The 12,119-nt window shown below is 34.1% G+C and overlaps 2 protein-coding genes across 4 annotated transcripts; both read left to right on the top strand.

The window, feature by feature from the left end:
• On the top strand, nt 1-8,937 carry LOC112011859 (polypyrimidine tract-binding protein homolog 2). 3 transcript variants are annotated; one of them, XM_024044198.2, is made up of 11 exons: nt 1-224; nt 445-686; nt 875-1,084; nt 2,390-2,452; nt 2,537-2,610; nt 4,798-4,893; nt 5,109-5,166; nt 5,840-5,944; nt 6,050-6,131; nt 6,825-6,937; nt 8,346-8,937. In XM_024044198.2, exons 2-11 carry the CDS (start codon nt 501-503, stop codon nt 8,703-8,705), a joined length of 1,347 nt encoding a protein of 448 aa, XP_023899966.2. In that variant the 5' UTR covers nt 1-224; nt 445-500; the 3' UTR covers nt 8,706-8,937. The 3 variants fall into 3 exon arrangements, with proteins under 3 accessions (XP_023899966.2, XP_065638211.1, XP_065638212.1); XM_065782139.1 differs by lacking the exons at nt 1-224; nt 445-686 and adding an exon at nt 1,236-1,293 and having other exon boundaries at nt 941-1,084; XM_065782140.1 differs by lacking the exons at nt 1-224; nt 445-686 and having other exon boundaries at nt 941-1,086; nt 2,391-2,452.
• LOC136071176 (polypyrimidine tract-binding protein homolog 2-like) lies at nt 3,801-4,647 on the top strand. The gene is made up of 3 exons (XM_065782158.1): nt 3,801-4,062; nt 4,251-4,460; nt 4,609-4,647. Exons 1-3 carry the CDS (start codon nt 3,877-3,879, stop codon nt 4,645-4,647), a joined length of 435 nt encoding a protein of 144 aa, XP_065638230.1. The 5' UTR covers nt 3,801-3,876.
• Nucleotides 8,938-12,119: the final 3,182 nt, after the last annotated feature.

Genomic DNA, 12,119 nt, shown 5'->3' with positions numbered 1-12,119 from the left:
CCGCACAGCGCCAACCAAAAAAAGAAAAAGAAAAAAAAGAAGCCAGTCGATAAAACGCATATACGTCTCTCTGTGTAGCTCTATAAAACCTGTTTTTCCGTTACGGCATCTCTGAAACTTTCAAAACCCTAAAAAAAAGAAAAAGAAAAAAAAAATCAAAATCAAAATCAAACATAGAAAATTCACCCAAAATCGGACGCTCTACTTTCCCTTAATTTCTTCAGGTACTTTTTCATTTCATTTTTCATGGTTCAATTTTCGATTTTGTGATGCATGCATGTCATGAAAGTGATATTGTGTTAATATTGAAGCAAGACAGGAGATAACATTAAGGTTGTGAATTTTTAGTTTTGATAATATGTAGCAAAGATGAGGAAATTTAAGTTCGTGCTTCTCTGATGCGGAACCTGACTATGAAATGGGTTTTTTTTTTTTTTTTCCTAGTGGTCTTAGGGACTACACATTTTTTGTGGCTAATAAGGAGTGGGGTTATTGTTCGAATGGCATCGGTATCCAGTCAGCCACAATTTCGTTACACCCAACCTCCATCAAAGGTGCTCCATTTGCGAAACTTGCCATGGGAGTGCACAGAGGAGGAACTGATTGAACTTGGGAAGCCATTTGGTAAAGTTGTGAACACAAAGTGCAATGTTGGAGCAAACCGAAATCAGGCTTTTATTGAATTTGTGAGCACAATTTTATTTTAGTTTTATTTTTATCAATTTTTTATTGTTATCCTGCTGTTTATACATTGCAATTATTGAATTTTTTAGCACAATTTTATTTTAGTTTTATTTTTTCAATCTTTTTATTGTTGTCCTGCTGTTTATCCAACGCAACTAATTGTTACTTTTTTATATCTTAATTTCTTCAGGCTGATTTAAATCAAGCTATTGCTATGATATCATATTATGCCTCATCCTCAGAGCCTGCTCAAGTGCGTGGAAAAACTGTCTACCTACAGTATTCAAATAGGCAAGAAATAGTGAACAACAAAACTACTGCAGATGTTGCTGGAAACGTACTTTTGGTAACAATAGAGGGTGCAGATGCACGCCTCGTTAGCATTGATGTTTTACACCTGGTAAGCAAATTGCATGCTTTTTCATGAAAGTTGAAGAGGTAAACAGTAAACTTGTACTATAAGGATGCATCCACTGAGTTATTGTAATTAGGTTGTGGTTTGTCATGTTTTGGAAAGCTTTTGTTTGACATATATGTAAATGGATCAGCAGGGCCATATCAAGGCAATATCTTCGATGGCAGCTTAGTGCATCGGGAGAAAGAGCGCATGTGTGTTTGTCTCCTTTCTCCTCTCCTTAACACTGCCTCTTTCTTCCCTACTCTTCCTCATCAACTCCCTATACCTACCATTCTAATAGTTTAGGATTTTATATTTTCTTTTCTCTTGTGCATCCCTCTTCCTCTATTTTCTGCATGCTCTGTGCTTAGTAGCGTAGCTACATCCAGTATAATTCTTATGGAACTTTGTGTTATTCAGTTATTAAATTTATGCCAATCCATTATAATTGTAGTTGTAGGTTTTTTTTTTTTTTTTATTTTTAAACAAAAAAACTGAGGTCTGTGTAGAAAAGTGAATGCAAGCTTATGATTTTGATCTTCATTCCTTTGAGGGTTTATAGCCTTAGAATCTAGCCAGGAGCTGAATAAGTTTATAATTTTACAAAGCTTGATTCAGATGACATGCCCAACAGTAGGATGCGTTAGCATTCCCCCCCCCCCCCCCTTTTTTTAATTCTTGGTCTTTATTTCAGGGGGATATCTATTTCACATAAACAAATCATCTGAAGGTCAACTTGTAGTTTTTGTTAGCATTTTGTTTGCAATATTGTGGATGCATAGTGATATATATTTTCTCTAGCAATTCTTGATTATTATTTTATGTATGTCAAAATCTTGGTTCCTATGTCTTACTGGCTAGAGGTGAGTCCAAAGGGAATCCAAAGGGCTATTCTCTAGACGGGTTGCCTATATTATTTAAAAAAAAAAAAAAAAAATCTGGTTCCTAAGTTTAACAGCATGTGTAATTGATGAATCTGCCTCTTCTTTTCTGTAATTAGTTTTCTGTTTCCTGTTTTTTCTTTCCTCTTTGTGTACTTATCTACTTCTTTGTGCTTTTCATGCATACTGTAGTTTCTTAATATAATTTTTCTTACCTATCAAAAAAAAAAAAAAAGTTTAACAGCATGTGTAATTGATGAAATCTATCAGTGGCCTTTGCTTGCCCAATATCTAGAAAAATTTGAAATTATCTGTGGTTCCAGTTTTCTGCAATTAATTCTTTGAAGGGGTTATAATTGTTATTAGCTCTTTATTTCATAGAATATTTATTTTTGTATGTCATTCTGAAAGTTATTTAGTGATGCAGGTTTTTTCTGCTTTTGGATTTGTGCATAAGATTACTACCTTTGAAAAGACAGCTGGATTCCAGGTTTGTATTTTTTTTCTTCTTTTTTTTCACTCATTTCTTCTGGCCATTGAATACAAGCTCATGATGTACACAATCCTTTTTCAGGCACTGGTACAATTTTCAGATACAGAGACTGCCTCTTCTGCAAAGAATGCCCTAGATGGAAGAAGCATTCCTAGGTGACAGTTGTATTAATTGTTTGACATGGTATTTAGTCCAACTTCTGTGGACCATATGGCTGTTACGTGGTGCACATGCGTTGGGACTGGTCATCATTGGCTGTTAGACAACATTTGTGGTATAAGTGATCTGTCAGACTCCAGATGGACTTTCAAACTTCCCTTGCCCTACTCATTTCAATATCTTTTTCTATTGAACATGTAGAAAATATTGTATTGCTGTGTTGTGCCAATGAGACCATTCTTTNTTTTTCATGGTTCAATTTTCGATTTTGATTTCTGCCCTAATTTCTCTATTGTAATATTGAAATTGATACTGCGAATCGGTTATAAATTTTTTGTTTTTTGGGTGAAATTTGTATCTTGCAGGTTTGTTTATGTATTGGTTTAGCGAACTCTTTTGTGTATATGAGCTTGAATGTTTAACAATTTGTAGCTATGATATAAATTGTTATTGGGTTTTTTTTTTTTTTTTTTATTTATGATTTCAACTGGGCATTTGATTAATGTTGATGGGCAATTCTATATTTCCGTTTTCTTTTTGATTTTGTGTATCTATAACTTCCTTTGATTATAGCTGATAAATGTATTTGCTTGGTTGCTTGTACCTGGGTAGATTTGCTGTCACTTTCAAATTTGTAATTTTCTGCTTATGCTTGTGTATATATTGAAAATTCTGTGAAGTTGTGTCTTCCACATTGTTTGTCTTAATTTTTTTGCTTAAAAAAGAGAGAGAATAATAAGTTTAAATTGAATTTTTGTAATACTAAGACTAAGAGTGCATTTTTGTTACAAAGGGTGTGTTTGTAGAAGCAGCTGTTGCAAAACGGTGTTTTGAGTTTAAAATGAGCTTCGTAAAAAAAGTTATGAGGAGTTGGTGTTGCAAAACGGAGTTTTGGGTTTTAAAAATGTGCTTTTAGGCTCCCAAAACTCTTAACCAAACAGCCCAAAACATCCTGTTGTGTTGGATAAGAAACTCATCCATCTGCACATTTACACCCTGTTATATGTAGTATGTATATGACTATAATACATGATGCATGCATGTCATGAAAGTGATATTGTGTTAATATTGAAGCAAGACAGGAGATAACATTAAGGTTGTGAATTTTTAGTTTTGATAATATGTAGCAAAGATGAGGAAATTTAAGTTCGTGCTTCTCTGATGCGGAACCTGACTATGAAATGGGTTTTTTTTTTTTTTTCCTAGTGGTCTTAGGGACTACACATTTTTTGTGGCTAATAAGGAGTGGGGTTATTGTTCGAATGGCATCGGTATCCAGTCAGCCACAATTTCGTTACACCCAACCTCCATCAAAGGTGCTCCATTTGCGAAACTTGCCATGGGAGTGCACAGAGGAGGAACTGATTGAACTTGGGAAGCCATTTGGTAAAGTTGTGAACACAAAGTGCAATGTTGGAGCAAACCGAAATCAGGCTTTTATTGAATTTGTGAGCACAATTTTATTTTAGTTTTATTTTTATCAATTTTTTATTGTTATCCTGCTGTTTATACATTGCAATTATTGAATTTTTTAGCACAATTTTATTTTAGTTTTATTTTTTCAATCTTTTTATTGTTGTCCTGCTGTTTATCCAACGCAACTAATTGTTACTTTTTTATATCTTAATTTCTTCAGGCTGATTTAAATCAAGCTATTGCTATGATATCATATTATGCCTCATCCTCAGAGCCTGCTCAAGTGCGTGGAAAAACTGTCTACCTACAGTATTCAAATAGGCAAGAAATAGTGAACAACAAAACTACTGCAGATGTTGCTGGAAACGTACTTTTGGTAACAATAGAGGGTGCAGATGCACGCCTCGTTAGCATTGATGTTTTACACCTGGTAAGCAAATTGCATGCTTTTTCATGAAAGTTGAAGAGGTAAACAGTAAACTTGTACTATAAGGATGCATCCACTGAGTTATTGTAATTAGGTTGTGGTTTGTCATGTTTTGGAAAGCTTTTGTTTGACATATATGTAAATGGATCAGCAGGGCCATATCAAGGCAATATCTTCGATGGCAGCTTAGTAGTGTAGAAAATGTGCTAAGTAGGACCTTGATTGGTATATCCTAGCACAACCATGTGCTCCACTGACAAAGCTATGCACTTTATGTACCTTATCAGTTATGAACTGTCCAGCATTGTGCTTTGCTGACATTTTTTGTCCTTGGTTTCAGTTATCTTCTTCCTGAGCATTTGGGACCATGTACCCTTAGGATCACATATTCTGCACACACAGATTTGAGTGTGAAATTCCAGAGCCACCGTAGCAGGTATTCTTGTTTATATTGGCATTAAGAATTCCAAATATCTGCACTCCTACATTGTTTTGTGCATAAGATGTTCTCTCTTGTTTCAAGTTGTACGTGTGATATGGATGCACTTATTACTAGTCTGTTTCCACTTTTTCATCCTTCATCCTTTCCTGCACGCCCCTTTTATCATCATTTGCCTTGCATTATTATAACTACATTCTATGTTGATTCAGGGACTACACTAATCCTTACCTTCCTGTTGCTCCATCAGCCATAGATGGAAGTGGGCAGGTAATGTTTTGGGAATTGACAATTTCTTTAATTATATAGATTTATAGTTTGTGTTACTCAGACATTCCATTGGCATCTTTAGTGGTTGCTTGATTTTTTTTTTTTTCCAAAGAGGTCTCCTAAATCAAATGTTACTTGTTAGTCCTTGTTAATTCCTTTAGATGTTCGGGAAGATTTCTTCTGCACAATAGCATAGCAAAGGGTGGCTATTGCTAAGCCTTGGAATGCATGACATATTTTGCATAGAGTTCTGAGCCATTTTTGTTGCTTTGTTCTGCTACATCCCATACCAGCAATAGAAAAGATGGCTGTTGCATTGGCAGGCCTTGGGGTCAAGCAGTTCTGTAGTCTCATACTTTCCTTGCTACATCGCACCCTCAGAATGCATGTAAAGTAGTTTTCACTGCTTGTCCACTTCGCTCATGCACATTGTCAACCATGATTTTCTTCTTTACCAGTTTGGACTTTGTTGGCCATATTTCCTTGCAGACATGATCACATGACAGGCAAAAGTTTTAATATTGCTTGGTGTTTTCATCTGCTATAACCACTTCCAGAAAGTGTTGTCCCCAGAAAGTTCTAATTTTTCTTGGTGAATATAGTTATATAGAGATGCTTCAAATGTATGATATTTTTGGTTTGATTAAATAGAATTATTTTGTCATAATTGCAGGTAATTATGGGTTTGGATGGGAAAAAGCTAGAACCAGAGAGTAACGTTCTTCTTGCATCTATTGAGAATATGCAATATGCTGTCACCTTGGACGTTTTACACATGGTACTTAGAATCACACAGCAAACATTAAAATTCTTGGTTAACTCTGCTATTTTTTTTTTTGGTCATACTCAATACTGATATTTAGTTTGTTTGTTTTCATGCTAGGTGTTTTCTGCTTTTGGGCCTGTACAAAAGATTGCCATGTTTGATAAGAATGGGGGTGTACAGGCTTTGATTCAGTACCCTGGTAGCCTCTAAACCTGACTGTTCATGTTTTATTTATTTATTTATAATATCATGCTTACCAAGCAGGAGAAGAGGAGAGGGGTGTTGTGTGTGTGGGGTGTTTTTGGGGGGGGGACTGGGGGAGAGATAGGAAAGGATGTTAACCTATCTGTTATCTGTAGCCTGTGTTAGGCTGCTATGCCTATGCACTTATTTAGTTGCCCAAAGTGAATGCCAATTAAAAATATATTATCATGGTTTTCTGTTGCCTGGTTGCATTAAAATAAATCGTTATTTTCTGCTCAATGACAACCGAATGGTGGTTGCTGTTTGTTGTGGGTGTGCATTCTAATCCCCTAATCTATTGAGCCTAGGCATTACGATTTCAGAGCATTTATAATGGGCAACAAGTCATCCTCTTACGTAATTGTCCCTATTCATATAGGCATATTAAACATACTGGACTGGTTGACTTGAGGAAGATAAATATCATATTCATCTACCCAAACGTTGACCCTGAGCATCTTGCTAGTTTCAGATACATTACCTGTGTTAGACATGCTTTTATTACTGTGCAGTTACTGTATAACTCTTTTGTATTAGTGCCATATGGGTTCTGCAGACATTGCTAGTGAGAAAAGATTTGCAGCCTTCTTTATATTATAACACTTAGGACTAGAATTTATAATTGGTACTGATCATGCCATGATTGCAGATGTTCAAACTGCTGTTGTTGCTAAGGAAGCCTTGGAAGGGCACTGCATCTATGATGGAGGGTTTTGCAAGCTTCACATCTCATATTCACGCCATACTGATCTCAGCATTAAGGTAATCAAACTATATCCTTTGAAAAGAAGTTTGTCTTATGTTGTCTATTTACTTACAATGATTACTAGAAAGAGAAAGGTGGATAGTGGATACAACCAATCTTTTATGATCTGGACCATTTGGTTAATCTCAATTATTGTTAAGGAGAAGGCAGGGAAACTTTATTTGCTACACACAAATGTTTTCACTGTGGCCCTCAATAACTTTTTACTGCTATTATCTTTTTTGCCTTTTTCTCCCCCCACGGGGGTACTTGGGTGGTGGGTTAATTGGTATGGGGAGTGACATAAACCCAGAGGTCTTAGGTTCTATCCACACACCATCGGTCCATGGGATTTGTGGGGTGTCTCATGGGAAGGGAACTATAGGCAAGGATGCCACTTCCTTACATCAACCAACAAACAAAGGTCTCCTTTTTATATAATTTTACTTATCCAAAAAAAAAAACTTGTTCACCTTTTTTTATTTTGTGCAAAACCAGCATCTTTGTTTGTGGCTTCATCGTTAAGATGTGATTTAGGATTTAGGATTTATGAAACATATTTGAGTTCTATAGATATTTCATTGTTCAGTTTATTTCAATTCATAGTCTTTGTTTTATTGTTGGTTTTGTGGCAATCTTGCAATTAGATGAAATCTTAGTCATAGATTTTGAAACTTTTTGCAATTAGGGGAAAAAAGTTGAAATTATTTGCATTTTGGGATTGGATTAATTACTGAATTGTAGATGGTAATTTGATTTTCATTCTGCTTATCTTCTTAGAGTCTTGCCTTAGAAATGGTTCACTGTGATAGATAACCCCGAAGGCTGCTATTGGTGAAATAGAAATGCAGTTCTAGGAATCAGTCTTATTAAACTTCCCATTGTTTGCTTTTTTCTGGTAGGAACCTACATTTGCTGCTTGAACACGATTAAAACTGGTACTGAGATTTTCCCCCCTTAAAAATCTGCAACCCTGGGCATTCAGCTGTCATTATCCTTATCTGTTGACATTTCTCTTCTTTTTCATTGGGGGTGGGGGGAAGGGGAGTGACTACTGAGTACCTTTGTATTTTATTTTTTGTTGAGAATAGTATCGCTGGAACGGTGATGCTCATGTTTCGGGCTTAGGGTGGTAAATGGGGTGGGCCTTGGTGGGTTTGAGACTTTGAGGTAGGTCTCTAGTCTTTTGCTTTACAAAGCTGAGAGATAGAGAACTAAAAAGAAGAAGAAGAAGAAGAAAAATGTTATTGAACAGTGATGACAGTCCTTTTCACACCTTTCATTGATTGAAATTTGAAAGAAATGGCCCTTACACATTCCCCCCTCCCCCAAGTATTGATGTATAAAAAAAAAAAAACAAAATACAAATGGTCCAAACAAAAAAAAAATGGTCCTTACATTTGGAGCATGGCATGTTGATTACAGGTCAACAATGATCGGAGCAGAGACTATACAATCCCTAACACCACCCCCATGGTGAACTCCCAGCCCTCGATTCTGGGGCAACAGCCGACTTCAGTGATGGGCTCTGCTGTTCAATACAGTGGGGCTCCTTTTACTCCAAGTCAGGAGCACCCCGGGATGCCTCAGCAACCTTCAGCTGGTTGGGGCCCGGGTGTTCCACCAATGCCTCAGTCCATGCCAATGCAAATGCATAATAATCCTTACATGCCACCTGGGACAATGCCACCTCAAGCTGCCCCAGGAATGATGCAGTCTCCTATGCAGAGTGGCATGCCTCAATCATCAATGTTGCCCCATTATGGATCTGGGCAGATGCAATAGCTATAGATGGAGGAGGCAGGTTGGTGTGAAGGAGCTGCCTTGATTGTTCCATCTTTTGGCTTTTGGTTTGCTTTTATTGTCTCCCTTTCTTTGGTTGTAATTTTCTCTCAAACCAAGGCAGAGCTCAAAATACACACCAAAGCTAGATTCTTTTTGTGTTTAAACTAATATAGACAGTCATGTTTTAGCCTCTTTTGTTTCTCATCTGTGATGATTCCCAATTTGTTTTCAATACCGAGTCATATGCTAGTTTACTACTTATGTGTGGTTGACTTGCCGCTATATGAGCTTACTGTGCACCAGAACAGTCTCGTGCATTTGTGAGTCAATCATATTCCAAATTTGGTGGTTATGATGCTGATTCTCTCAATCTCCAAGGGATAAAGGTTCTAAGATTTGATATCTCTATCCTGTATAATCGGGTCGGGTGAATCATGAATTTAGCATACCGTTGGCTTGATTTGGTGCAATTGGAACTCATGTAACTTAATGTTATACCACTTAATAATTTTTCAATTAATTAATTTTTTAAAAATCATATTGTTAAATTATATAGGGTAATGCTAACGAGCGCCTTTAGAGCACTAGTTAAGAATTATTGAAATGCCATTGTATTAATGGCAAGCCACAAGCATCTTTGCAATGAAATTGCGCGTGTTAATTTGCTTAGAAGAAAACAAATGTTTTACGATAAATCCAAATTACCCTTCAGTTTTCAATTTTCTCCATTTAATGTCTCATTCACATGCAGTCCCACCTAACCCAAAAAGTCCATCCACACGTGCGATAAATAAAGAAGCAGACTAAAATAATACTTGTTAATTTTTCCCTTCATTTTACCTTTTTTTTTTTTCTTTTACTTTTCCCTTCAATCCACTATTTCACCTTTTCATCTCCCACTTTTCTGTAGTCAATTTTTTTTTTCTTCCCATCACCCTTCCATGGACCACAAGCAAATATGTAGATATTGAATTTAATCCCCAAACTCAATTGAAATCACTAATATATTAATAAAAATCCTATTATATATATATATATATATATTCTTTTTCCTTCCATTTTTTTATTAACGTGGCTCTAAATTTTTCATCATTTTCATCATTTTTATCTTTCTAGTCTTTTTTTTTTTTTAATAATTAAGATAATTTTCATTTTGAGAATACAAAAATAGTTAACATACCACCAAAATAAACAACATACTGTGAGTGGTAGTGATCAAAATAGAGATAAAAATGAACAAAAATTTTAAAATCAAATGGGACAATAAAAGTATCACACCAAAATAACATATCCTTAATAATTAAAAAGCAACATATACTTAACAATTAAACCAACGATCAAGCAAAAGCAAAAGTGCAATAAGTAAATTCCATCAAATCTTCTCAAAAACATGTTGTCAAAATGACAACATTAACAAAATATGTGTCATAATTTTTCTTTCACAATCTCAAAAAGCTTTCACCTAACATTTCAAACAAAATACCGAGTTCAATCCAATATCTGTTGATGTTGTTTTCTTTTTCTTGTTTGCACAATTTGAGGAAGTACTGCTATTCTTCTTCGGACATGTAGAGATGTTATGGCCAGTATGGTTTATCGTGAAACATTTGTTTTCTTCTAAGCAAATTGACACACGTGATTTCATTACATAGATGTCTGTGGCTCGCCATTAATACAATGGCATTTCAGTAATTCTTAGAATGCATACAAATTTCATATACAAATTTCAATGAAAAACATTGTGTAAATATAGTTTTCCATATTTTCTAGTGTTTAGTAGCATAAAAAAAAATGAGTAAAAGAAAAACTATTTTTGGTTAACTAAAAAAGTAAGGTTTATTTTTAGAGATTGTTTTCTGTTTTTTTTTTTAGGCTAAATAAGGGAAGTTAGGAGATTGTCTTTCAACTCATTTAAAGATACTACCAAACATAAGAAAATGATATAATTTTATAGAAAATACTTTTTGGAAAACGACTCATTTATTAGAAAACATCATCACTGAAACAAACAGAGAGTTATAACATTTATAGATAAGAAAGTATATTTGTAAAAAGTGAGTGTTTAGAGAGATACATAAGCACATGATGTGTGTATAATTTAAAAAAGAAAAGAAAAGAAATTTAAACATTTATAAATTTGATATTTATACAAATTGGATGTATAGATGTAATCTAATGGTTAATGGACAAAAAGCTTACCCGCAAAAGTTATATCATCTCTCTCTCTTTGAAATTGTACCGTTATATCAATAGAATATTATTCACTTTTTAATCCAAATGGTCATATATTTAAAAAATATATATGAAAATTTTATAATATAATCATTTATAAATGAGACATTTATATAAAGCAAAAATAAAATGAGGCATTGTAATTAAACAGTGAATTTGAAAAACTTATCCATGAAGAATAACATTATTTGTAACTCTCTCTCTCTCTCTCTAAAAGCAATGATTTGAACTTATATGTTCTCTTTATTATTAGTCTTTATAAAGGAGAATTGTATTGCTAGTAAACCATAAAACTCTTGGCGTGTGTAATTTAAACTTTTTTTTTTTGGCTGTGTGTAATTTAAACTTAACCTCTGTACGTGAGTCGTGTTTAAGATACGTAGTACTATGGAAAGGATTGAGAACAAAGGAAATATATTAAGGCACACAATAGGGTGCTTTTTTTGTTCTTTGTTTTAAGTAGTGAAATGGGATTAGAATCCAAATTAATGAAGGATTAGTATAATGGCATTGAAACTCGACTATAAGACACACAGTAGTGGTAAGAATCTACCAATTGAGGTTTCTTCTCATTGAAATATACCAACATTTAGAAAAGAGATAGGGATATATCACAAGGTCATAAGACAAGCTTTTTTATTTTTATTTTTTTGTCTAAATAAGTGAATTCATTATCTCCTATCTACATCAAAAAAATCAATTCTTATAAAAAAAAATCAATTGATATAAAAAAATCAATTAATATTGTCATAGGCTAAAATTATATCACATTTATCGAATTGATAACTTTGTTTGATGATAAAAGTAATTATCATGGACAAACTTAAAGATTGAAATTATATCACATCTTAAAAAAAAAAAAAAAAACACAGTTACCATTCACAATTATCCTATGTGTCAAATTGCAATTGGAATGAAAGAGATAAAATTTGTTTAATGATAAAAGTAATCATCATAGACAAACTTAAAGGTTAAAATTATATCATATCTTTAAAAAAAAAATCTACTTACCATTCACAATTATTTTACGTGCCAAACTGTGATTAACCGCCTATGGAAAGGCACCAAAGTTGTGATTTTGTTTTTTACTTGTTCCTAGAATTCTTGGGCAACAAGAACAAAACAAACACCAGCAAGTAACATTAAAAATCTAGTCTTATTTCTCATCACCAAAAAAAAAAA

This window comes from Quercus suber, unplaced genomic scaffold (assembly GCF_002906115.3).
Source record: "Quercus suber isolate HL8 unplaced genomic scaffold, Cork oak 2.0 scaffold_291, whole genome shotgun sequence".
NCBI classification, from domain to species: Eukaryota; Viridiplantae; Streptophyta; class Magnoliopsida; order Fagales; family Fagaceae; genus Quercus; species Quercus suber.
The sequence above is the reverse complement of the archived record's forward strand: the minus strand, read 5'-3'. Positions and strand labels throughout refer to the sequence as shown.

Bases quoted from the DNA above. Each gene is read 5' to 3' on its own strand.
- LOC112011859 (XM_024044198.2), top strand. From the start codon at position 501: ATGGCATCGGTATCCAGTCAGCCACAATTTCGTTACACCCAACCTCCA. The intron at 2,453-2,536 runs GTTTGTATTTTT...ATCCTTTTTCAG, and splicing joins AAAAGACAGCTGGATTCCAG to GCACTGGTACAATTTTCAGA. The intron at 6,938-8,345 runs GTAATCAAACTA...TGTTGATTACAG, and splicing joins ATACTGATCTCAGCATTAAG to GTCAACAATGATCGGAGCAG.
- LOC136071176 (XM_065782158.1), top strand. From the start codon at position 3,877: ATGGCATCGGTATCCAGTCAGCCACAATTTCGTTACACCCAACCTCCA. The intron at 4,063-4,250 runs GTGAGCACAATT...TAATTTCTTCAG, and splicing joins ATCAGGCTTTTATTGAATTT to GCTGATTTAAATCAAGCTAT. The intron at 4,461-4,608 runs GTAAGCAAATTG...TAAATGGATCAG, and splicing joins GCATTGATGTTTTACACCTG to CAGGGCCATATCAAGGCAAT.